The sequence below is a fragment of the Salmo trutta genome, chromosome 28 (genome assembly GCF_901001165.1).
Source record: "Salmo trutta chromosome 28, fSalTru1.1, whole genome shotgun sequence".
NCBI classification, from domain to species: Eukaryota; Metazoa; Chordata; class Actinopteri; order Salmoniformes; family Salmonidae; genus Salmo; species Salmo trutta.
In genome coordinates, this window is record NC_042984.1 from 34,334,660 (window position 1) to 34,362,410 (window position 27,751).

Here is a 27,751-nt window from a genome sequence, read left to right on the forward strand (position 1 = left end):
TCCTGTCTGGTCAAGCGACGGTGAGTTTGTGCCCATAGGCGATGTTGTTGCCGGTGATATCTGGTGAGAACCTGCTTTACAACAGGCCTACAAGCCCTCTGTCCAATTTCTCTCAGCCTATTGAGGCCGGTCTGAGCACTGATGGAGGGATTGTGCGTTCCTGGTGTAACTCGGGCAGTTGTTGTTGCCATCCTGTACCTGTCCTGCAGGTGTGATGTTTGGATGTACCGATCCTGTGCCGGCGTTGTTACACATGGTCTGCCACTGCGAGGATGATCAGCTGTCCATCCTGTCTCCCTGTAGCGCTGTCTTATGCATCTCACAGTACGGACATTGCAATGTATTGCCCTGGCCACATCTGCAGTCCTCATTCCTCCTTGCAGCATGCCTAAGGCACCTTCACGCAGATGAGCAGGGACCCTGGGCATCTTTCTTTTGGTGTTTTTCAGAGTCAGTAGAAAGGCCTCTTTAGTGTCCTTAGTTTTCATAACTGTGACCTTAATTGCCTACAGTCTGTAAGCTGTTAGTGTCTTAACGACCATTCCACAGGTGCATGTTCATTAATTGTTTATGGTTCATTGAACAAGCATAGGAAACAGTGTTTAAACCCTTTACAATGAAGATCTGTGAAGTTATTTGGATTTTTACGAATTATCTTTGAAGGACAGGGTCCTGAAAAAGGGACGTTTCTTTTTTTGCTGAGTTTATTACACAAAAACAAACATGTTACCCAAAGTGGGTAATCAGGCAAGCATTTTTACTGAACAACTAATCAAAACAGTGGTTGTGGTGCATGTACGGTACCATCAGTTTGAATTGCCTAACATGAATCCCACAGTACATGGCTATCTACCTAATCTCGGCACCCAGAACCAATTGAGTCAAGGCTGTCACAAGAGTCCGCAATCTACCCGACTCAACATGAACTGGCTACTGTATGACTGTGCCAAATGATCAAAAACACATTACTTGACTAACTGTTAACCCTTCCTAAAGGCTGAACCCAGATCAGTTTGGAGAACTGTGCTGCTTGCAGCCATTAGAGGGCAGTAGACCCACAGAATAGTTCTGTCCCAGATTCCAAAGCCTCAATAGCCAGGCTTGGATATAGACTGGAGAAAGACTTATCGCTGTGCAGCCTTTTTCAAACCTCTCCTCAGGGACCCCCAGCCGTTCCATGTATTAGAACTATTCTATCATTAATACACCTGGTTCAACTGGTCAAATAATCATCAAGCCCTTGACTACTTGAATCATGTGAGCTAATTCAGAGCTACAACAAAATTGTGAAACGTTTGGGGGTCCCCGAGGGAAGGTTTGAAAAACCTCAAAGGCTTCCTTGCCTCCTCTCCTTTCCTCCTTTCCTTCGACTTATCAAGAGGATATTATTTTAAACTAAACTATTGGGACAAGAGGTATCAAGTGGTATCTCAAACAAACTCTGTCACCTCTTTGGGAAATATGAATGATTCAATCAATCTATGGATCAAATGTCCATAGTCGTGAATAGGGTTAAGCTTATGGGAGTTTTTCAAAGTGGCTTTGGGACATTTGGAATAGCCACAGACGACTTGAAGTTAGGTGTGCTGCTGACTGTGTGAAAGCAGGTCGGAACACACACAATACACACTCCGACATTCACCATGCCAAAAAACTAGCACTTTCCTACAGCTCTCAGCCAAAAGGTGAATCCTGCCAATAGGTTGGAAGATGGACCATGAGTGGAAGGATAATGAATATGGGGGACGGTTGAAGGATGGGGGAAGCATTAAGGATAGAGAGGATGTAGAAGGAGTGGAAAATAGAGAATGGTGAACTCCTAACATAGCTAGAGTCTTGGGCCTGGTCCAATCAAGTTTGAGTTGGTACACCAGTCCAAATGAGAGCTGAGAGAGAGGAGGAGAGAGAGAGAGAGAGAGAGAGAGAGAGAGAGAGAGAGAGAGAGGAAGGGAAGATTGCAGTTAGAGTTGGCACCATAATTGAGTGGGAGTCTAAACAGCCAAACACTTTGACCCAATAAGGCAAACGAGCTGGACAGAGCGCTCTGCTCTGCTATGAGCAACTTTACTTTGTGCTGGGCGTTCCAAGTGCTGCTTTGCTAACGCAGCCATCTCATAACAGTTCATAACAGTCATAACAGGCGATGTAGGGACAAAATGGAGGGACAGTGAAAGCTGACATCAGTCAGAGTGATATTCAGGACTGGCCAGGTACGTCAGTCCATCTCGGTGCCCTACTGACTCGTTCTGACGCACAACTCAACCACAGCCAGCCACAAGCTGCTCTCAATGCTTCCTCACCATGCTAATCATATGCTGTGGTGGTTTAAGCATCTGCTTTCTCAACACACAAGCCCACAGCCACACACCCATACACACACATTAGTATGAGCTCACATTGACACGTACAAAACACCCACAAACGCATACACACAGTCACACACTCAAACAAACACACGTAAACTCACTGACCTTTGTAAACAAGATTTCTCTTGGACTAGCCACAGAAGAGACATATTGAAACCATTGGATCTCAACCAGCCCAGCCTTCTCTGCGTACATGCTGACATAGGATCTGCTTTCCCAAACCTAACCCCTTACCATTTCAAACACACACCTTATCCCAGAACAGCCTCCACGGACATCATAAACAGCCCTTTCCAGGTGAATCCATTCTATGTGGAATGTAAACAGACACATATACGTCAGAGAGCGGTGGCGCTTTTCATTGGAACTCACATTTCATTCAAAATACTGTGGATTTCCATTCATTCCTATGGAGGACTGCTCCTATTGGGGAGTGCCAATATGGCCGACCGGTGGCTTCAAAGCCTCTCAACCACTGCTCTAGACGAGTAGAGGAAAGAAAAGTGTGGCTCTGTTGAGTTCGTATAGCTTGAAAACCCTTCAGAAAAAGAACAAGCGGAAATCAAATATAATTACTGTACACCTTCTTGCTAAATGTGTTATCTGGGACATTTTCAATGTCGTTTTTATGACATGCCTCCCATGAAAAGACCGGTAGCCAACCGGCAGCCTTCACGTGTGTAGCTTGTTGTTTATGTTGGCCAATCAAAGCGGCAAAGAGGCTCAATGTGTAGCAAGTGGAGTGAGAGTTCACTAATGCAATGTAAGAAGGAATAAAATTGCGAAATGAAAAGTTCCTGCTCCAGTCAAGAAAGGCAATATTGTATAGGATGATAATAAATAATATTGTGGCTGCTAGAAGTTAGCTAGTCTTGGCCGTAGCCGAGTTGCTGCAGTCAGCCTCTCCTGCTTTCCCAGCAGTACTCAGGTTAAAAACTTAAGTAAAACAAAAAATACATGTATTTCGAATATCCGGATATCAAAAAAAATGTATGACAATTATTTCAAATCCCCGTCCATAGTTTCTTCTGGAATGATTATATGATTAGTATACAGGCCATCTATTGTTTGGTAATACTCTCTCCGACTGATACAGAAAGAAACAAACCCTTCATTGTACAGTAACTACAACAAAGTTATGGCTGGAATTCGTTATAAGGTCAGACTGTATTTAAAACATATTACATTTAGCCTACTACTGAGGCAGCGGGTTGTTTTGAGGACATTCTAGATTAAATAGGTTATTACATGACTCATGATTGTCTGAGTTTTAAACTGCAGCTACACTCTTGGCCATGCAGGTCTCCCTTGAAGACGATGCCTTTGACCTTAATGGAACTTCCTGGTTATAGGTTAGATGAAAGAAATAGGAAGCGCATTGCCAAAAAATATCCATCAAGGATATTGATGATTAAAGCAAGACAACGTCACTTGTTGTGACGGAGTAGTCAGGGCTCGATATTAGTGCTTGTCCTCTTGTCCGGTACAAGTAAAAAAAGAAAAAAAAAGAAGAATACACAAAAATCACAATATCAAACAATTACTCCAATCAGATTTGTATCAGAGAGGCCAACATTGGAATAATATTCATATCTATTTTTCATGTGCATAAATAAATAAGCCTAGATGTCAAAGTATAGATGATATGCATACATCCTCATGTCCAAACCGATGCGGATATGAAGGAGGCGGCAGAAAATGTAACCAAACTTTAATGAGAATTGAATTATATAAATATAAACTAAATGGCAGTCATGTTTGACAAATATAATGAAAGATGATTAACACGAGTGTCTAAAGGCTTGATTCTGTTGACATTCTCGAGGCACGGTCAGTTCAGATCAAATGGTCACAGGACCGGCGAGTGAAGGACAGGGCCTGTTGCGCACCGCACATCACCCACCTTGATTCTGAGCGTAGGCGGTCAGCATTCTGAAACTATTTAACCATCAACTTAATTGTTTAAAACCTGGCCATTTTTGTCATTTTATGAAGCATGTTACATTGTACATTGTAGCCTAGCCTAGCCAAAATACCACCATAGAAATGTTGAGGGAATTATTTTATAAACCCTTAATATGCCATTGAAACCAGCATTTTTCTCATGTTCTATTGGTTTTCAAATAAAAAAAATGGTATTGTCCAGCAGCCTAAAGGCATAATCCTAGTCATGTAAGTAACCCATGCTTGTTGATGCATCTTTAGATCTCCCCTCTTAATTTTGAATGGAAAATTTCATCTCTGTCACATGAAACCACCCTTTTGAGAAAGGTGTTTTCCCGCTAATTGTATTTTGGAACATTCCCTGTAGCCTACAGCCATGTGCACATTGTTGAGCTTATAATATTAAGAAATACAACTTTATCAACATTTTAAGCTAAACTGTCTGATCTGTTGCATCAGACTCATTGCTTTAAAAAATATATATATAATGTGCAGTGGTCGTCCCACAACCTTCCCAGAGTCTGTTTTGAACAATCAAAATATTTTTTTAGCATCCCATGGGATGATGGGACACCTTTAATTTTTTGAGGGAACTATTTTATAAAGACAAAAAATGCATTTGGCTTTAATTGTAATGTTGCAATATGTTATAGGCTACCAAGGGTAGCCAACCATCCTCCAGGAGAGCCTAAAAGGCGCAGTGATGTATTTTGAGACAGGGTTGAATAAGCAAAGAAGCCAATAGGCAGAGTGTAGCCTACATTTTTGTCTGATTCTCTATGGTAAAAAAGATGGTAATGGATTTTATTTTGTAAAGTTGTTCCTTGGCCCTGTAAAACAACACATTTCACTGCACCTATCCGGTGTATGTGACAATAAAACATACTTTTTTTATATATATATATTTTTTTTTTTATGGTGTTACAGACCTTTTTTGGGGGGAGGGACAAGTAAAAAATCTGTCCTCGTTGTGACTCTGAAAGCGGAGCTCAACTTATCCAGTGGCTAAGCTAAGCTGTGTTGTGGCTCGTGGACAAAGCCATTCACTACAACAACAAAAAGCAGCTGCCAAATTAATTGCATTCTCCCATGTTTGAAAGTCACATTAAAAAGCTATTAATGGACTTTTGGCCCACAGATGGAAGGATCGCTGAAGCGGACGAGACGAACGAGAGCTTTCACATTGCTCTACATTTTGCTTCTCGGGCTGAAAACATAGTAGGCCCTTTTCTACCCCTGCTTATAACATGCAATCTCACCGTCAGTGAAAGTGCATTTTTAATGGTGTGCCTTTGAAATAGCTAAATTACTTGGGTTTAGTGAATGGGCTTAGCTGGGGAAACATGGGGTATCAGGACAATGCAGTCTGTCAGCCTGCAGACCCATGCTGTTGATACCACAATGTTATATTAAGGCTCTATTAATGTTATATCAACCACTGGACTAAGGCATTGAGTGAAGAGAATAGAGAGGTCCACTGCACAAAGCAGGTCCCAAAAAAAAACAAAGCAGTTTTCTGTGACCAGAGACTACTACAATGGACAGAAATGTGCCAAAGCCTCCAAGGAGAAGATGACCGACATGGAGGCAGGGGATGAGAAAGTGGAAATGTACTGGTACATTATGGGAGTCCTATACGTCACCTTGTTAATGTCATTGCTGACTGCCGTTGTAGTGGAAAGAAATGGAGTATTTTCACTCTCATCCTCCAATAGGAACTGAATCTTGAGAGAACATTCCAATACACACACATACACGCATGGCAAGAGAGCCAAGATCAGTGTTTTCCACTAGCGCCGGCTGTCGGCTATACAGCTGGTTACACAATCATTTCCAGCCGGGTATTTTTTCCACTTTAATTGGCTACTTTTTTACAATTCGCAAGTCGGGAAAAAAGTCCACGAGCCCTCTCCCGCTAGAATGAATGATCTTCTAGCGATCTATCGATAGAACAGGTGCCTGTCAGTCACAAAGTGAGTAATTACAGGGAAACTGCTGGTTTGACAGTTTGCTGCCTCCCCGTTCCTGTGTGTGTGTGTGTGTGTGTGTGTGTGTGTGTGTGTGTGTGTGTGTGTGTGTGTGTGTGTGTGTGTGTGTGTGTGTGTGTGTGTGTGTGTGTGTGTGTGTGTGTGTGTGTGTGTGTGTGTACGGTGTGGTTGCAGTCAAATGTCTTTACACGGAGGGAGAGAGCATGATGCTCCTTCATCGTCTATGTGAGTCAATTTGTACATTGCATATAATGTGGTAACGACGAGTCGAAATCCACATAGTTTATTGTTTTCTAACACATTCATTTAATTTATTTTGCGTGTTTCATATGAAGCCACAAAGTGATGGCGCATAGGCTAACTGTGCTTTGATTGATGAACAGCAAGCTTAACTAGTTTATTAAAGGTGTCGAACTGACTGAATAAAGTCAATCTCATATCTTTGCCATTCATAAATCATACAACGTAGTTATATGTCCGTGGTATCACATCGGGATAATTAAACTAAAGAGCTTGTTTATATAGTGAACAAAAATATAAACGCAACATGCAACAATTACAAAGATTTTACTGAGTTACAGTTCATTAAAGGAAATCAATCAGTCAATTTAAATAAATTCATTAGGCCCTAATCTATGGATTTCACATGACTGGGCAAGGGCACAGCCATGGGTGGGCCTGGGAGGGCATAGGCCCACCTAATTGGGAGCTAGGCACACCCACTGGGGAGCCAGGTTTGCCAATCAGAATGAGTTTACCCCACAAAAGGGCTTTATCATAGGCAGAAATGTATTTCTGTTCAGTATATTTTTGATATGAGAGTTGTAGCCCACCGAATCGCATCGGTAAGAGAGCCGTTCATGTGGCTCCCTAATTTGCATGCCGGTAGGCTTTTTGGCGATTATCTGCAGATAAATTATGAATCGTCCTGACTGCAGCTATAATAGGTAGGCTAGTGGAGCGATAGCCTCACTCTGGTCCAAAATATGATTAAATAAAACAGATTGAATTGTTATAAAAGATAATGATACTTATATGGTATTTTCAAAGATATTGATCTATGTTTACTGATTTAATAAAAGTGTTGAGAATGGAGTAGTCAACTGCTGCTTTCTGTGTAGCAAAGCCCATGATTAACACCAGCTTCATTCTTCAATCATACCTGTATTACAGTAGATAAGAGAATTGCTCTTTAAAAAGAAAGCTTGAAGCCTGTGGAAGTCAGCAGACTCTTACAAGATAATTTAAGAAGAAATCTGTGGGTCAGCGGTTAAACAAGTGTTTTTTTGAATAAATTACATACTGAAATTCAAAGAGAGTGTTCACTGATTTAACTGATGTTGTTCTGTCTCTTCTCTTATCACTTATGAACCCAGAACTTAATTGAGCATCTGTTCTGTTTATTTGAGACACATATTTCCATAAGAAGAAGTGTCCATCAAAATTCTAAATGCACTTGCACATTTGAGCTACACTATATATAAAAAAGTATGTCGACCCCCCTTAAATTTGTGAATTCGGCTATTTCAGTCACACTCATTGTTGACAGGTGTATAAAATCAAGCACACAGTCATGCAATCTCCATAGACAAACATTGGCAGTAGAATGGCCTTACTGAAGAGCTCATTGACTTTCAACGGATGCCACTTTTCCAACAACTCAGTTCGTCAAATTTCTGCCCTGCTAGAGCTGCCCCAGTCAACTGGAAGTGCTGTTATTGTGAAGTGGAAACGTCAAGCAGCAACAACAGCTCAGCCGCGAAGTGGTAGGACACACAAGTTCACAGAACAGGATGGCTGAAGCGCGTAGCGTGTAAAAATCATCGGTCCTCGGTTGCAACACTCACTACCGAGTTCCAAACTGCCTCTGGAAGCAACGTCAGCACAAGAACTGTTTGTCGGGAGCTTCATGAAATGGGTTTCCATGGCCCCTTAGTTCCAGTGAAGGAAAATCTTACTGCTACAACACAATGGCATTCTAGATGACTCTGTGCTTCTAACTTTGTGGCAATAATTTGGGGAAGGCCCTTTCCTGTTTCAGCATGACAATGCCCCCATGCACAAAGTGAGGTCCATACAGAAATAGTTTGTCGAGATCGGTGTGGAAGTACTTGACTGGCCTCCCCATCGAACACCTTTGGGATTAATTGGAACGGCGACTGATAGCCAGGCCTAATCCCCCAACATCAGTGCCCGACCTCACTGCTTTTGTGGCTGAATGGAAGCAAGTCCCTGCAACAATGTTCCAACATCTAGTGGAAAGCCTCCCCAGAAAAGTCTAGGCTGTTATAGCAGCTAAGGGGGGACCAACTCCATATTAAAGGCCCATGATTTTGGAATGAGGTGTACGACGAGCAGGTGTCCACATACGTTTGGTAATGTAGTGCATCTTTGTTGCAGGTGCACAGTAACAATTGAATAACATGAGAGAAAAGAAATTGTGTCTATCACACAGTTTGTTTGATTTGACATTTTCAAGATTTTTGGCTATTTACTTCATTTCTGTTTCAGTAAAACACATCATTTAAAGAACAAACATACTTGTGGCAATTCATTTCTTGCAGTAAAATACTTTTCTCTCAAGACAGGTTAAATGTTAAAAAAAGGTAGTTTATCTTACTTAAATAGTCCTGATCATAAAGGCCTAGGTCTAGACGATATCCCCCAAAACTAACAATACACTGAATTCATACATGTTCAGTGATTTAATTTGTAAACACAATACCACAACATAATTTTTCCAATCTGAGAGTTAAACTCAATAAAGTATTTAATCATTTCGCTGCATATTAAGGATGGAATCAAGGCATTGGAATGTGACAGAGGCCACTAAAATTGCAAAAAAAATCTTTAACCCGGCCCGGGGGATCCTGGCTGGCTACTTTTTCTATTTGGCTGGCTACTCCAAGTGCTTGTGGAAAACGCTGCATGATCCCACTTATCCCAATGGGACATATTGCATTAACACTTTAAGAGGGTTAACTTGGTATTCCTAACACCTAACAATGAGGTTATTATAGTTGATTGACATGAGGAGAAATAGGAAGGAGGAGACCGTACTTGACGCCTGTCTGGGAAGCAGGAACCCACAGGAAAATTGGATCTGTACTGCATCTATTTAAACTCAGATTCAACTTCAAACGGTCAAACTGGGTTGTGTTTTTATTGCATTGCTTCCAGTCCGCACGCATGCACAGAGCCCTACAGACATGCACACCAACTTCCCTCTCACAGGTCCCCCCTTCCTCCCGTCCCTCCTATGACTTCCCGCCATCCTTTTGTCCATTCCTTGACTCTCCCAGGCTGAAAAAAACGCATTCCTGTTGGGCAAAGCAGGGCTGATAGTTAGCGCGACGAGGTGCTCACTGAAGGGGGCTCTACATCTTTTCACAGCACTCCTGGCGGGGCTTCAATGGCAGATTGTGTGTATGGAGAAAAGCATTGATCTTTTCACACACTCATTAATGGTCATTTTCAATTAGGCACTGGCCCATTAAAAGAGACCACTGTATAAGGAAAGACAGGGCCACTTCTTATGCTGCCTTTTCACATGGCCACCTTTGATGAAACTAGCAATTTCTTCCATAAGGGAACTAGGGATATGATTGAGAAATATAGGGCAGAGGAGATGATCATGTCTTTCCAGGGAAATCATCTTAATGTCTTGTTAAGATATGCCTATTCCATGCTATTACGAGACGACGCCACACTAAAATGCCCGTACAGTTTTTTTCTGTTCATGGAAAATGGTATGGTTGGTGTGTTGTGAATTATGAATAGCTCACATGCTTATAATGAATTATGAAGAGGGAATTCATAGGAGCAAATGTCCCCTTTCAGGGAAGAGGATAGTAGCTGGTAGAGAATGTTAGCAAAAGCAGTGCTTACCTGCATTGATCATTCTATGGTCTTCAGAAGGCAAAAGCGGAAAGAGAAGACAAACGACACAAATCAAATCAAAGGTTATTGGTCGCGAACACAGTTCAGCAGATGTTATAGCGGGTGCAGCGAAATGTTTATGTTATTAGCTCATAACAATACAGTAAAATGTCAAACAAGTACAACAATAATCTACATGAAAATTATAATAAACAACAAGACATTTCGAAATGTCGGAACGAATCCAAATAGCACTGTATCAGTAGTCCAAATGGAATCTATACGTATATACACCGGATGAATTTACACCAGATATACTAAGAATGATATGTTCAGCAGTAGATATACTAAGAATGATATGTTCAGCAGTAGATATACTAAGAATGATATGTTCTGCAGTAGATATACTAGGAATGATATGTTCAGCAGTAGATATACTAAGAATGATATGTCCAGCAGTAGATATACTAAGAATGATATGTCCAGCAGTAGATATACTAAGAATGATATGTTCAGCAGTAGATATACTAAGAATGAAATGTTCAGCAGTAGATATACTAAGAATGATATGTTCAGCAGTAGATATATTAGAGTGAGTTGTTGAGTGTGAGCTCAACATATTGAGTTGTTCATGTTCAGCAGTAGATATACTAAGAATGATATGTTCAGCAGTAGATATATTAGAGTGAGATGTTAAGAATCCAGTATATAAATAAATAAAATGAAATGTTCAGTAGTAGAAATATTAGAATGCGCTATCTCGAGAATACAGCATATAAATACACAATATAAAACCCCATGGCAAAATGGATAGAAATGCAGGAATTGTGGAACAACCGGTTAGTACTGGTTAGAAGAACATAGGCACCATTTTAGACACTGAAAGAGAGAGGAATGAAAAGGGGCGGATGAGTATGGGTTGGATTGAGTGACAGGCTGACAGGGAGAGGCAGGAAGAGCAGAGGCGGTGTATGGGGGTGATGGACAAGCATAAACGCACCCTTTACAAGTCGACAACCCCGTGTCATCAATGGAAATGAGAGTTCCTGTTTTCGTGTCAAAGTTTGAGAATAGGAATATATATATATATCTGCATTGAGAATAAAAGAGTCTCAAATTAGTCTGAAAACCAAGCTGTAAGCTATAGTGATGCAAAACATGAAACCAATAGAGCCATGAACTAACCCATAACACAGTAGTCTGACTGCTGACAAAGCCCATTTCTCCTATAGAGAGGACAAGGACGTGGTAATCAAATTGCCTGGCTTCCACATGCATAGGCGATGGAGCACTCAAATTATGTGGGTGGCGCACCTGGCCACACACACATACACACAAATGTCAGTCTGCCTGCTCGCCTAGCTCCCTGATGCAGATCGAGAGCGACCGGGAACTGCCGCGGTGCATCGGAGCTCATCCATAAAACATGGCCTCCTGGTGGGGAAGTATAACCGGTGGAAAACAGAGTGTGGGGAACCAGGAACCACACCACTCCTCCTATGTATTATTAACATGCCAGAACACCGCCATGCTAACCAGGAAGATACCCGTGTCGTCTGAGTCACTGTGACACACAGACATTCCCACTCTGGCTCCCTTTGTGTTTTTATAACCATGCCAAGATCGATGTGGGTTATCTTGTACTGTCCTATAAGTCTGTATCTGGATTGTATTCACTTTGGCGTGAAACGAAAGAGAAAGGGCTGAAACGGGGAGGTACCATAAAAAAAAACGCTTGTTTTCCGTGTTACTACGGAGTGCCCTAATGAATAAGACCCTGTTTTGTCCTAGCATTGGTTTTTAGTGGTGTACTGGCTCCCACCCTCCTTCTACAGGTCCCCTTTCTCTCCTGTCCTATGTCCCCTTACTCCCCTTGATCCTTCATTATTCCAGACCTGGCTTTATGGGACGGGGGGAAATGGCCTATTATTCAGAGTGGGAGGCTTAGAGGTCTTAAGGGGTGATTTATATGAAGAGAAGGAGCATGTATATCTGTGGCTGTGGAGCTAGGCCTGCCTTTCCCAGATCACTTAGGCTAATGTGATTAGGGGGAAGGAGGGTGGGTTCGTTTGCTTCAAAGTGCTGCTGCTGCTGCTTTAAATGATTCATGAAGGGTGAGTCAGGCAGGGGGAGAGAGAGAGAGCGAGAGAGAGAGAGAGAGGGATGTGGTCTGTCACAGGACTCCCTCACACACACGTGAGCGTGAGCGTGCACGCACACACAGTAATTTAGTAATTTATTCACATACGTTCACTCAATCTCTCATTCAGTTACTTGCGGACTCAATTACAACCAGCCAACAAGAGACTTCTAATACGGTTGTCTACGCACAAGAATATGGAGTCTTGACTTCCCCTTGTCTGATCAGACCATACTAACATCCTCTAGTCTACACCAGTGCTCTGGATCCCTCATCTACTAGTCCACTGCATGTACCCTGAGGTCTGTCCCTCCAGTGTGTGTGTTTGTTTGTGTGTGCGTGTGCGTGACTGAGCGTGACCGTGGGCAGGAGAGCACAGAGGTGCCCCCTCCCCTCTAGCCTCTGAAAAGGTTACTGGACTGCTCCACCCACACACTGGCTAGACACACTGTGTCATTCCACAATTAATGGACCACTTAGAGGAGAAAATCTACATTTTTCAAGAGAAACCTCATATATTGTTTCAGTTCATAGTACAGAGTTATGGTCAGGTTTTTAACAATTCAAAGAGCATTATATTTCCTTATGGGTGAAAGGCCCATATGTGTCGTGTAAAAGTCACAGGGTTCTGAGCATTACCAGAGAGAACAACAGTGCTCATTGACTTGGGGTGTGTGTGTGCACGTGTGTGCGTGCGTGTGCGTATCCCCTCTTTGTGACCGAGGCTCAGTTGTGTGACACCTGTCGTCTCCCAAAAAGAGCCCCAAAAGAGCCCCAGCATACTGTGCTCCCTCGAGAGGAATTCAGACCAAGAAAGAAGGACGTAAGGGGAGGAGAAGAACAAATGTGTCCCACTCTCTCTTTTTCACACTTTTTCACACACCAGACTGTTTTCACATTGGCACATGCCCTGAGGAGGGGGCAATACGTTTGTTAGAGCTCAGACACACCGGTAGCATTTGCTGGCCGAGGGTACTTAGCACCTCTGAACAGAGAGCTGGCCGTAATTCGCAAACCGAGAGCAAACCGATTCTACATGTAGAATCGCGCGAAAATGTCGGAAGGCAGACGTCCACCAGCAGGTGTTCCCTAAAACACACTGTGCCAAACAAACGGCAGACGAACGGCAGATCAACATTCTGTGCGGTCCTTTAAGGAAGCACTTCATGGCAAACAGAGTCCTGCGCTCATTTAGGTAGTTGGGTTTGGTTGGAGCGAACTCTCCATGCATGCGCTTAGTTTGAGAAATTGGAGAAGAAATGGAATACAACTTTCTTAAATAATGTCGATTAATGATTTTGCACCAGACACTGTTTGAAGAATCAAAGCCAATTGTTCAATTCTCTCTCACCTGTTTGCAAAAAGTCAAAGCCCAAAAAACGGTTTGAGAAATGTCAGGAATCCCGTAAGACCAGACACATCCTCACAATCGGCAACAAATAGTCCTCCTTGGATTCTGACAAAAGAGGCCTTTCAGTCGCTGAAGCAAAGGGGACATAAAGGTTGAAAACATGCATGGGTCTGTTTGGAAGCTGCAGGTCATCAGTGACAGACAGTGGCAGGGGGAAGGAGGGAGCTACTTCTCTTTCTCACAGGCCCAGGGACTTTTAAGGTTGTAAAAAGTCCACCAGCTTCCAGCTGTGAGGCGTATACACACCCTTCTCTGTCCCCCTTTTCTCTAGCCACTTGAATAAATAGGGGGGCTGGCTGAGAAATGGGCCAGAGGAAAGGAAGGGCACATTTGGTGACTTGTTCACCTCCTCTCACTTTTTCTCATTTTTTTACTCGTCCTCAGTGAACTTCTTGAGACAGTAGCTCAAAGGACGCCAAGAAAAAGTAAGCGCAAAGCTGTCGCTTATCTTCAAACTGCAAGGCTTCGGTTCAGCTGTCAGAAACGGAGTGAGGACCATGAAGACTGAATCCTCCCATGAAGACACAATCTCCCCCTCCCCTCACATGCAGGTCCCATTTGTTTTTGGGGAAGGGGGTGGTTTAAACTTAATCTCAGACGATCGCCATTGAGGTCTCGTATCGAGCGTAATTTGCATATCTGGCATCCGGGCCTATAATTATATGATAGAAGATGGAAATGTTAAAAGGATTCCTTTCGCTCAAACCGCCTCCTTTCAACAATGGCCGCAATTTCACGCCGTGCAACTCCTCATCTCCACTGCGAGCCAGACTGCCTTGTTTAATTTAGTGTGAGGGACTAGATTAAATACCTCATAGTCGCAGGCATCGCATAGGGCAACAGGAGGGCCAAGAAGGACCCCCCTGAATTTAATCAATTAAATTAGCGCAATTTTATGCAGAGTTTGTCAAATGTGATTGTTCTATGTAATTACAGATGATTCCGATAACAGTCAACAACAAAACAAAAGCAGTTTCCTTTATCGAAAACAACACGCATATTGCATCTAAAATGAATACCTAAAATATAACAATTAATTTTTCGCTCAGCAACTTTGTCTTGCTTTTAGAAATCCTAAAAACATAGTTGCTCATTTCACAACTCATCAGAGAGATAATGGGAGATAGTATGAGGGCGGCAGGTAGTGTAAGGGTTAAGAATGGCGGGCCAGTAACTGCAAGGTTGATGGTTCGAATCCCAAGCCAACTAGATGAAAAGTCTGTTGATGTGCCCTTGAGCAAGACACTAAACCCTGATTACGCCTGTAAGTCGCTCTGGATATGATGCATGAGTGATTGCTCCCTGAGTGGAGTGATCAACACTTTGGGGGGAGGGGTCATAGCCCTGGCCTCCCCTGATGATCCTCTGGTGGGTATTCTATGGTAAGTGATAGTATATATATAGCCATCGTGGCTATGGGAGGTAAGGTATAGGTTATGAGCTGTATCGGGGGGGATCTAGCCCTGGTCCTCCCATGCATGTGTATTTACACCCCGCTCAGCCACTGTTGATGTTAAATAGTTCAATAGGAGGTACCCCCCACGTTCCTGAGATTCCAGCTCCGCTGAGAGATTGGAGCCCGGTATGGCTGTCTGTGTCTCCTCCAGGTCAGAGGGGGTTTCACTCTGTACCCAGTAATCTGAAGGTGTGTGTGTGTGTGTGTGTGTGTGTCTTTAATCCACTGCACTTCTATCCACTCTACAATTGAGCTCATTTCACCCTTTAGAAAGTTCAGACTTCCAAGCCCTGGCTAAAGAAGGCTGGCTCTCCCTGCAAGACTCACGTCATACCATGCTTGTCTAACTTTTTTACTGAAAGCTTGGGGGGAATATAGACCTAGCAGTCCAAACACATTCACTATTGGGTTCAATACATGACTAGACTACAGAGTCTGGACTAAAGGCATTAATTACCATGCCTTTGAATGTGCAGAGTCATTTAAGTGAGCCGTTAAATTCGTCCCTAGTCTCAAAGTCAAAAAGTCATTGAGGGTTCGAAGCCGTACATAAAGTGATGAGTCAAGTCGCGGTGGCGGCGATGACATCACACAGTCCTCAGTCTGCCCCCTGCTTTTAAAATGCCCCGGCCCAATCTATCATTCTTGTCTTCTAAAGACTCGTCTTCTGTTAATAGCCCCCCACCCACTACGCCATCAAACACACCCAACCTCCTTTTGAGAAATAGATGAATCCATTAACTGGCACTAAAACGCACACTATTAGAGGAAATGGCTTTTAATTTCCCCAATTAACGAGCGCATATAAATCCATCAGCAAGGCCGGCGAGCATGTCCCTAGAGGGAGCGGAGCTTGGAGATGACAAGACGGCCACCGCTGTCTGCCGCCCAAATTACACACTCCGGCACTTGTTGGCATTAGCGCCACCCTCACCACTATCCAGCCACATATGTCCTCATCAACTGGCACAGGGCTGGATTGATAGATGGTTGTAATGGTTAACTTGGACAGGAGTTAACTTGGGCTAATTTCAATTCGTTGAAACAGAGCTGAGCCCAAAGTAGTACATTGACGCACAGCTTATAGGAACTCACTCTGCCGTAGAAAGTTGCAGAACAACTGACAGAACAGAGTAGGGAGACATTGAACCAATCAGGAGAGTGGATCATTTTCACCTCAGCCAATCGGAACTGAGGACAGACACCATAGGCCAATCGGTATAGAAGACAGAGTGAGTAGAAGTGTGTGAGAAGTACAGTCGTGGCCAAAAGTTTTGAGAATGACACAAATATTAATTTCCACAAAGTTTGCTGCTTCAGTGTCTTTAGATATTTTTGTCAGATGTTACTATGGAATACTGAAGTATAATTACAAGCATTTCATAAGTGTCAAAGGCTTTTATTGACAATTACATGAAGTTGATGCAGAGTCAATATTTGCAGTGTTGACCCTTCTTCTTCAAGACCTCTGCAATCCGCCCTGGCATGCTGTCAATTAACTTCTGGGCCACATCCTGACTGATGGCAGCCCATTCTTGCATAATCAATGCTTGGAGTTTGTCAGAAATTGTGGGTTTTTGTTTGTTCACCCGCCTCTTGAGGATTGACCACAAGTTCTCAATGGGATTAAGGTCTGGGGAGTTTAAGGTCTGGATCCAAAATATCGATTTTTGTTCCCCGAGCCATTTAGTTATCACTTTTGCCTTATGGCAAGGTACTCCATCATGCTGGAAAAGGCATTGTTCGTCACCAAACTGTTCCTGGATGGTTGGGAGAAGTTGCTCTCGGAGGATGTGTTGGTACCATTCTTTATTTGTGGCTGTGTTCTTAGGCAAAATTGTGAGTGAGCCCACTCCCTTGGCTGAGAAGCAACCCCACACATGAATGGTCTCAGGATGCTTTACTGTTGGCATGACACATGACACAGATGGTAGCGCTCACCTTGTCTTCTCCGGACAAGCTTTTTTCCCGGATGCCCCAAACAATCGGAAAGGGGATTCATCAGAGAAAATGACTTTACCCCAGTCCTCAGCAGTCCAATCCCCGTACCTTTGCAGAATATCAGTCTGTCCCTGATGTTTTTCCTGGAGAGAAGTGGCTTCTTTGCTGCTCTTCTTGACACCAGGCCATCCTCCAAAAGTCTTTGCCTCACTGTGCATGCAGATGCACTCACACCTGCCTGCTGCCATTCCTGAGCAAGCTCTGTACTGGTGGTTCCCCGATCCCGCAGCTGAATCAACTTTATGAGATGGTCCTGGCGCTTGCTGGACTTTCTTGGGTGCCCTGAAGCCTTCTTCACAACAATTGAACTGCTCTCCTTGAAGTTCTTGATGATCCGATAAATGGTTGATTTAGGTGCAATCTTACTGGCAGCAATATCCTTGCCTGTGAAGCCCTTTTTGTGCAAAGCAATGATGACGGCACGTGTTTCCTTGCAAGTAACCATGGTTGACAGAGGAAGAACAATGATTTCAAGCACCACCCTCCTTTTGAAGCTTCCAGTCTGTTATTCAAACTCAATCAGCATGACAGAGTGATCTCCAGCCTTGTCCTCGTCAACACTCACACCTGTGTTAACGAGAGAATCCCTGACATGATGTCAGCTGGTCCTTTTGTGGCAGGGCTGAAATGCAGTGGAAATGTTTTTGGGGGGGATTCACCTCATTTGCATGGAGAAGGGTCACTTTGCAATTAACTGCAATTCATCTGATCACTCTTCATAACATTCTGGAGTATATGCAAATTGCCATCATACAAACTGAGGCAGCAGACTTTTTGAAAATTAATATTTGTGTCATTCTCAAAACTTTTGGCCACAACTGTAGTGTAAGGTCCTTGTGTGGCTAATGAGGAGAGACAGTCAGCTGACAGAGGAGATTATGATATGATTTATGGCTGCCTACTGGCAGAGGGCATCACTATATTAGCCACACTGGAGATTGAAGCGGCAGTCGTGAGATTTACAAAGCAAATGTAGTAGCACACAGGCAAAGTCAGACAGAAGTTACTGAACTATCAAGAAAATAAAAATCAGTGTACAAGTCCAAGCCGAGCATTATTCAATTTTGCCTACTAATTATACTTTTCATTCCATGTGCAGTTGTGCACATTATGTTCAACCTTTTAGACAGCAATTTCACTGTCAAACTCTCTATTTCACTGTCAAACTCTCTATTTCACTGTCAAACTCACAATTTCACTGTCAAACTCACAATTTCACTGTCAAACTCACAATGTCATCCCCGGCTCTCGTCATCAAAGCAGATTTGTATTGTTGCTTTTTTTTTTTTTTTTACAAAACACATTAGTCAAACCAGAAATGCATTAACACGAGAACAGGCTCAATTTGCAGCCATGTGTGGCCCAGTCACAGTAGTTAATTCTGCAATCCTTCAGAACCCATACATATCCATGAACTTCAGGCAGCCCAAAGTGATTACATTGTCTCTCTATTCATGAGAAGACTGGAAGAGGAAAGTGACACCTCTGTCCACACACACACACACACACACACACACACACACACACACACACACACACACACACACACACACACTCCTCAGCCCTCCGTTTCTCTTGTGTTGGGGCGAGATAAAACTCAGCTGAAAAGGTTGCAATCAATCTTCATCCCAGGTGGCGTGTGCTATAGTTTAGCTTGGCGTTAATGAAGGTTGTGTCTTTTCTCTTCTTTTCTGGGAGGGAGACGATACAACTGGTGTCTAGGTTAATGAAGTGCATCCACCTCTCCCCAAAGATAGAATAGACTTCATTAGGCAGCCTTAGGGCCACACACACATGTATGCGCAGACGAGCAGACGCAGACACGGACACACACACACACACACACACACACAGCCATATGTAGCGCGTCACAAACACTCACACACTTGTAAAGACCCACATCCTGTACAAAGGCATGTATTGCATGGCATACAATCACACAGGAACTCTTTCTCCCTCTCTCGCTCTCTCTCTCTCTCTGTCTCACACACCCCTCACAAGGAGTCGTGCTTCCACTTCTCTTCAGCCAAAACATATTTCGCCAGCGAGCTTGGACATAATCTATCACCCCAATAAAAGTGTCAGACGTGGGAAGTCAGAGAGACAGTGCACTGGAGTGATATGCGGGGTCTGGGGATACTGAGATGCACGTCTCATTCTCTCTCTCTCTCTCTCTCTCTTTCTCTCTCTCCTTCTCTCAAAGGTCACCTCAGAAGCAGTGTTCTGACTGACAATGAGAGAACAGGAGATGACATCAGAACACTACAGCTCCGTAAGCTATCGTTCAACTGGATAGAGTGCAGAAAGAGAGAACCAGTGTCGCTCACTCTCCCCCGCTCTTTTCTTCTTTCCTTCTCTCTCTCTCTCTCTCTCCCTCTCTCTCCTCTCCATTCCTTTGGCTCTATTTCTTCACCTCCCTCGGTCTCCCTCTCCTTCCGCCGTAACCTCTCCCCGACCCTGTTCTTAACCCAGAGAGGGACTTTTGCAAGTGCAAGGCATTATGGGTAATGGCATGTCATGGCCACATTAGCCTGATGGGTGGAGCGCGGGTGACTCGTTAGTCGCTACAGCTTTGCCAGAATGCACTTGGCTCCCTGACTGACAGTATACCTTCCAGATGGACGTCTGTGGCTGCATCCCGATTCTCCAACCTTGCGCACTCCCTGTCACCCTAGCTTCTCCTTCGACTCAAGAGATAGGGGTAGCCTTTAGTTTAGTAGTACGGTTAGCTGCCAGCTGTCTAGGTGCCCTATTGCTGTGTCTATGAACCACATAGAACCAATAGAGAGCACTGGCCCTTGTGAAACAACAGCTAAACTTACGGCCTGAGGACAGCAGAGACACAGAGGCGGTAGACAAGTCGCAGCACGACGGCAGTACTCGTATGCAAAGAGTACGCTCTATTAGTGGGCTGAACAGTTTGCTGATGAGGAGTGCAAATGTTGGTCGTTAATCATGGCTCGACGATAGAACAGGTGACTAAAGAGTTCATAAAAGATCACGGAAGAAATGACACGGCTAATGGCACGAGAGGAAAGAGAGAAACGGAGGCTGTCGCCTTGCGCTCTGCACCGGCCTATCATTTGTCCTCTCTGACAACATTGGATGGTTGATCCACTCAAGAATGGTTGATGGTGATCGGTAAGGGCTTGACATCTGTCTCAGTGTGCATGCCTATCTGGTCAAGAGAAGCAAATAAGGACTTTCCATTCATATAATCTGATACATTACTGCTATTACTTATATATGACAATTCAATTGTTCCATTCAATATCCAGTACTGTTTTCACATTCATAAAAATGCCCTGGCCAAAGTTATACTCCCTGTTGATATCCCAATAGAGCAATTTAAACATGCAGCCTGAAATGATGAAACCCAAGCTCATTAAGAGGCATAGATGTTATTCCACTAAGTGAACTAACAAGTAAGTCCACTGATTATTATCATATAATTATGTAAACATAATCACATAAAACCCTCTAGGGTTTTAAAATCCACACAATGTTAAATACTTCATTTCACAACCAGCAATGAAATGAACAGGCATGGTTCGTATACAGAGAACTGGGATGTTATACACCAAGTACAGTGTGTGTGTGTGTGTGTGTGTGTATTTCCAGTACCCTGCACTGTAATCAGGGGCTGTGGCAGCAGGTGTGCAGACAAGCACTATCTGCGTGATGCCGAAATCCCAAAAGGCACAAAACCAAAGTGTACATGAGGTCGACCGATTATGATTTTTCAACGCCGATACCGATACTGATTATTGGAGGACCAAAAAAACCCACTTTTATTTTAACTTAATATAATACAGAAATAAAAATCTATTTAGTCTCAAATAAATAATGAAACATGCTCAATTTGATTTAAATAATGCAAAAAAGTAAGTAAAAGTGCAATATGTGCCATGTAAAAAAGCTAACGTTTAAGTTCCTTGCTCAGAACATGAGAACATATGAAAGCTGGTGGTTCCTTTTAACATGAGTCTTCAATATTCCCAGTTAAGAAGTTTTACATTTTAGTTTAGTTATTATAGGAATTATAGGACTATTTCTCTCTATACCATTTGTATATCATATACCTTTGACTATTGGATGTTCTTATAGGTACTTTAGTATTGCCAGCCTAATCTCGGGAGTTGATAGACTTGAAGTTATAAACAGCGCAATGCTTGAAGCACAGCGAAGAGCTGCTGGCAAACGCAGGGAAGTGCTGTTTGAATGAATGCTTACGAGCCTGCTGCTGCCTACCACTGCTCAGTCAGACTGCTCTATCAAATATCAAATCATAGACTTAATTATAATCTAATAAACACACAGAAATACAAGCCTTATGCCATTAATATGGAAACTATCATTTCAAAAACAAAACATTTATTCTTTCAGTGAAATACGGAACCGTTCCGTATTTTATCAAACGGGTGGCATCCCTAAGTCTAAATATTGTTGTTACATTGCGCAACCTTCAATGTTATGTCATAATTATGTAAAATTCAGGCAAATTAATGACAGTCTTTGTTAGGAAGAAATAGTCTTCACACAGTTCGCAACGAGCCAGGCGGCCCAAACTGCTGCATATATCCTGACTCTGCTTGCACAGAACGTAAGAGAAGTGACACAATTTCCCTAGTTAATATTGCCTGCTAACATTAATTTCTTTTAACTAAATATGCAGGTTTAAAAAAACATACTTGTGTATTGATTTTAAGAAAGGCATTGATGTTTATGGTTAGGTACACATTGGTGCAACGACAGTGCTTTTTTCGCGAATGCGCTTGTTAAATCATCACCGGTTTGGCGAAGTAGGCTGTGATTCGATGATAAATTAACAGGCACCGCATTCATTATTTGCAACGCAGGACAAGCTAGTTAAACTAGTAATATCATCAACAATGTGTAGTTACCTCTTGGGGCTAGGGGGCAGTATTTTCACGGCCGGATGAAAACGTACCCAATTTAAACAGAAAATAGAATATGCATATTATTAGTAGATTTGGATAGACAACACTCTGAAGTTTCAAAAACTGTTTGAATGGTGTCTGTGAGTATAACAGAACTCATATGGAAGGCGAAAACCTGAGAAAAATTTAATCAGGAAGTGGGAGAAATTAGAAATTTCTTGAAAAACTACAGTGACATAGGATTTACGTTGCACCTCCTAACTCTTCCATTGGCTGTCAACAATCTTTAGGAACTGGTTTCATCCGTCACCTGTTACCGGGCAGAAAATTATGGCTCAGTCAATCAGTGGCCAGTCTGAGGACAGGTGTCTTGGGGCTAGGGTGTAGGATTTTCACGGCCGGATGAAAAACGTACCCAATTTAAACAGGTTACTACTCTGGCACAGAAAATAGAATATGCATATTATTAGTAGATTTGGATAGACAACACTCTGAAGTTTCAAAAACTGTTTGAATGGTGTCTGTGCACGTGACTTCGCTGTTCGTTATTTTTCTTCTGGGATGAATACCTATTGCCCGGTTGTAAAATTATCGCAATTTTACGTTAAAAAATACCATAAAGGATTGATTGTAAACATCGTTTGACATGTTTCTACAAACGGTAATGGAACTTTTGAACATTTCGTCTATGGATTTGCGTCCACGCCACATGGCATTGTAAAGTGTTCTGGATGGGTCAACAAAATGGACGTATTTGGACATAAATGATGGACTTTGCAGAACAAATGAACATTACTTGTGGAAGTGGGTGCCCTTCCGAGTGCATTCCGCCGAAGATCAGCAAAGGTAAGAAAATATTTCGAACATATTTTTAGAGATTTGTCGACGCCGTGGTTGTAGGCTAACTGTATAGCTTAGCATTGAAGGCTAAGTTCTGTACTCAGAATATTGAACAATGTGCTTTTTCCGTAAAGTTATTTTGAAATCTGACAAAGTGGTTGCATAAAGGAGTAGATTATCTCTAATTCTTTAAATAATTGTTATACATTTTGTCAACGTTTATGAGTTCTTCTGTAAATGAATGTGCCTATTCACCGGCAGTTATGGAGAGAAAACATTTTCTGAACGTCACGCGCCAATGTAAGAATTGGGTTTTTGGATATAAATATGAACTTGATCGAACAAAAAATACATGTATTGTCTAGCATGATGTCCTAGGAGTGTCATCTGATGAAGATTGTCAAAGGTTAGTGCTTAATTTTAGCTGTATATCTGGTTTTGTGACGGCTATCCGTGCTTGGAAAATTGCTTTTTTTTTGCTAAGGTGCTATGCTAATCTAATGTTTTGCTTTCACTGTAAAGCCTTTTTGAAATCGGACAATGTGATTGGATTAACGAGTAGAGTATCTTTAAAATGCCGTATAATACTTGAATTTTAATTTTGAGATTATTATTTTTTAAATTTCGCGCCGTGCTATCTCACTGGTTGTTGTCCAACCAATCCCGTTAACGGGATTTTATCTCGAAGGGGTCGTCAAGAGGTTAACTAGTGATTATGTTAAGACTGATCGTTTTTTGTAAGATAAGTTTAATGCTAGCTAGCAATTTACCATGGCTCCTTGCTGCACTTGCATAACAGGTGGTCAGCCTGCCACTCAGTCTTCTCGTGGAGTGCAATGTAATCGGCCATAATCGGGGTCCAAAAATGCTGATTACCGATTGTTATGAAAACCTGAAATCGGCCCTAATTAATCGTCCAGACCTAATTAATCGGTCAACCTCTAATAATGACAGCTAATATCAGGGCCTGTCTGTCAAAGTCCTTGGTCATATTATAAGTAACGCTAATTTTTTAGTACAATAACAAATGCTTGTTTTTGCTTTCTGTTGCAATTTTTATGCTACCGACCATGTTCTGCAGTGAGGTTACCGGAAGCCAACACTGTCTACAACACAATCACCTCTCAACACATTGTGGAGAAAACCAACAATAGCAGTCCTAGATGGTGGCCATCTAACACAAATACAGCTGAAATAACATTTCAGTTTTTTCTTTTTCTTCTTATTGTTGGCAATACAGCACAACAGATCTGGAACCAAGCTATATATAATATGGTAGTCATATAGTAAACTAGACCGCACGGTGCTGCCGACCGCAGACTTGTTTAACATGCATTAGCTCCTGGCGGCTACACTAACCACACGCAGATGTTCAGGAGGAGGGTGGCCAGCGATCATACAGGACTTTTCCCCCACAACACCTCCAGCTGGGTTTAAAGCCCATAGTAGACAGACGCCCTGAGAGTGAGAGAGAGAGGCCATTGAAAGAGTGATGGGGTGAGAGAAAGACAGAGAAATAGAGAGGAGAGAGAAGAGAGAAAGACAGAGAAATAGAGAGGAGAGAGAAAGACAGAAGAGAGAAAGACAGAGAAAGAGAGAGGAGACAGAAGAGAGAAAGACAGAGAAATAGAGAGAGAGGAGTTGCCTTCATCCCAATCATATCGGCTATCAAAGGCTGCTTTGCTATTGCTTATTGCTTGTGCATAATCATTTTCAATAGTCAAATAAATCTGCACCAACTATAATGGGGGGGGCATCAGATGTGTTTTCAACAGTGACTTTCAACAGTCGTATTCATTGAACTTCCTGTAACAAAATGGCAGATCTTGACCAAGTGTGCACAGCCTATTCCAGGGACGTCACTGATCCCCCAATGCCAGCGTGATACTTGAGAAACTAGGCTAAAGCTGCTAAAGATCCACAAACATACATATATATATATATATATATATATATATATATACCGTTGAAGTCAGAAGTGTACATACACCTTAGCCAAATACATTTAAACTCAGTTTTTTTTTACAATTCCTGACATTTAATCCTAGTAAAAATTCCCTTTCTTAGGTCAGTTAGGATCACCACTTTATTTTAAGAATGTAAAATGTCAGAATAATAGTAGAGAGAATGATTTATTTCAGCTTTTATTTCTTTCATCACATTCCCAGCGGGTCAGTAGTTTACATACACTCAATTAGTATTTGGTAGTATTGCCTTTAAATTGTTTAACTTGGGTCAAACGTTTCGGGTAGCCTTCCACAAGCTTCCCACAATAAGTTGGGTGAATTTTGGCCCATTCCACCTGACAGAGCTGGTGTAACTGAGTCAGGTATGTGGGCCTCCTTGCACGCACACACTTTTTCAGTTCTGCCCACACATTTTCTATAGGATTGAGGTCAGGGCTTTGTGATCAATCAATCAAATGTATTTATAAAGCCCTTCTTACAAAGTGCTGTACAGAAACCCAGCCTAAAACCCCAAACAGCAAGCAATGCAGGTGTAGAAGCATGGTGGCTAGGAAAAACTCCCTAGAAAGGTCAGAACCTAGGAAGAAACCTAGAGAGGAACCAGGCTATGAGGGGTGGCCAGTCCTCTTCTGGCTGTGCCGGATGGAGATTATAACAGAACATGGCCAAGATGTTCAAATGTTCATAGATGACCAGCAGGGTCAAATAATAATAATCAGTGATTGTCGAGGGCGCAACAGGTCAGCACCTCAGGAGTAAATGTCAGTTGGCTTTTCATAGCTGATCATTCAGAGTATCTCTACCGCTCCTGCTGTCTCTAGAGAGTTGACAACAGCAGGTCTGGGACAGGTAACACGTCCGGTGAACAGATCAGGGTATAGCCGCAGGCAGAACAGTTGAAACTGGAGCAGCAGCACGGCCAGGTGGACTGGGGACAGCAAGAAGTCATCAGGCCAGGTAGTGATGGCCACTCCAATACCTTGACTTTGTTGTCCTTAAGTAATTTTGCCACAACTTTGGAAGTATGCTTGGCGTCATTGTCCATTTGGAAGACCCATTTGCGACCAAGCTTTAACTTCCTGACTGATGTCTTGAGATGTTGCTTCAATATATCCACATAATTATCCTTCCTTATGGTGCCATCTATTTTGTGAAGTGCACCAGTCCATCCTGCAGCAAAGCACCCCCACAACATGATGCTACCAGCCCCGTGCTTCACGGTTGGTGTCACGACTTCCGCCGAAGTCGGTCCCTCTCCTTGTTCGGGCGGCGTTCATTTTCCATTGGTTTTGTCTTTGTTTTCTACACACCTGGTTTTCATTCCCCAATTACTTGTTCATGTATTTAACCTTCTGTTTCCCCCATGTTTTTGTGCGTGATTGTTTCTATGTTAATTTTGGTACATGATGGCTGGTTTTGCGACGGGTGCTGTTTTCACCCATGCGTAATATTTTCCGAATGTATTTGGTCATATGTATTTGTTTCCCTTTGCCTTTATTTTTGAGAAAAGTACGTTATTCACTCATTTTGCTCTCCTGCGCCTGACTTCATGCATCAGCTACACTCACCTTCTGTTACGGCTTGGTAATCGTGGAGGAGGAATGAGGCGCAGGAAGCAGCGAACACAGGGTAGTGGTGTTTTTAATATACACTCACACACAAAAAAAAAAATGTTCCCACACACAGGGGAGAAAATACATACGGCGTCAAACAACGCCGACACGAACATAAGCCGTCTGACAAGAAACAATCATTAATCCCGCACGAACAGGAGCGGGCCAGCTAAACTAAATAGCCCCTCTAATGGCTAATTGACCACAGGTGTCACAAAATAAAAAAGGGAAAAGCAAAAGGGAATCGGTGGCAGCTAATAGGCCGGTGACGACGACCGCCGAGCGCCACCCGAGCAGGAGGGGGCGCCACCGTCGGTGGGAATCGTGACACCTTCTGACAGTTGGGATGGTGTTCTTCGGCTTGCAAGCCTCCCCCATTTTCCTCCAAACATAACGATGGTCATTATGGCCAAACAGTTCTATTTTTATTTCATCAGACCAGAGGACATTTCTCCAAAAAGTACGATCTTTGTCCCCATGTGCAGTTGCAAACCGTAGTCTGGCTTTTTTATGGCGGTTTTGGAGCAGTGGCTTCTTCCTTGCAGAGCGGCCTTTCAGGTTATGTCGATATAGCACTCATTTTACTGTGGATATAGCTACTTTTGTACCTGTTTCCTCCAGCATCTTCACAAGGTCCTTTGCTGTTGTTCTGGGATTGATTTGCACTTTTCGCACCAAAGTGCGTTCACCTCTAGGAGACAAAACACGTCTCCTTCCTAAGCGGTATGACGTATGCGTGGTCCCATGGTGTTTATACTTGCGTACTATTGTTTGTACAGATGAATATGGTACCTTCCAGACTTGTGGAGGTCAACTTGTGGAGGTCTTTCTGATTTCTTTTGATTTTCCCATGATGTTAAGCAAAGAGGCACTGAGTTTGAAGGTAGGCCCTGAAATACATCCACAGATACACCTACAATTGACTCAAATGATGTCAATTAGCCTATCAGAAGCTTCTAAAGCCATGACATCATTTTCTGGAATTTTCCAAGCTGTTTAAGGGCACAGTCAACTTAGTGTATGTAAACTTCTGACCCACTGGAATTGTGATACAGTGAATTATAAGTGAAATAATCTGTCTGTAAACAATTGTTGGAAAAATGACTTGTGTCATGCACAAATAGATGTCCTAACCGACTTGCCAAAACTATAGTTTGTTAACAAGAAATTTGTGGAGTGGTTGAAAAACGAGTTTTAATGACTCCAACCTAAGTGTATGTAAACTTCCGACTTCAACTGTATATA

The 27,751-nt window shown here is 42.7% G+C and overlaps 1 protein-coding gene across 4 annotated transcripts in view; it reads right to left on the reverse strand.

The window, feature by feature from the left end:
• Positions 1-27,751, reverse strand: part of LOC115166082 (agrin) — a 270,497-nt gene that overhangs the window by 172,367 nt on the left and 70,379 nt on the right. For 2 of the 4 annotated variants that reach the window (XM_029719746.1, XM_029719745.1), the window contains exon 3: positions 10,187-10,207. The exons of the other annotated variants lie outside the window; for them this stretch is intronic. In XM_029719746.1, the coding sequence (XP_029575606.1) occupies positions 10,187-10,207 (21 nt within the window). The remainder of the gene's footprint in view (positions 1-10,186; positions 10,208-27,751) is intronic. 4 annotated transcript variants of the gene reach the window in all.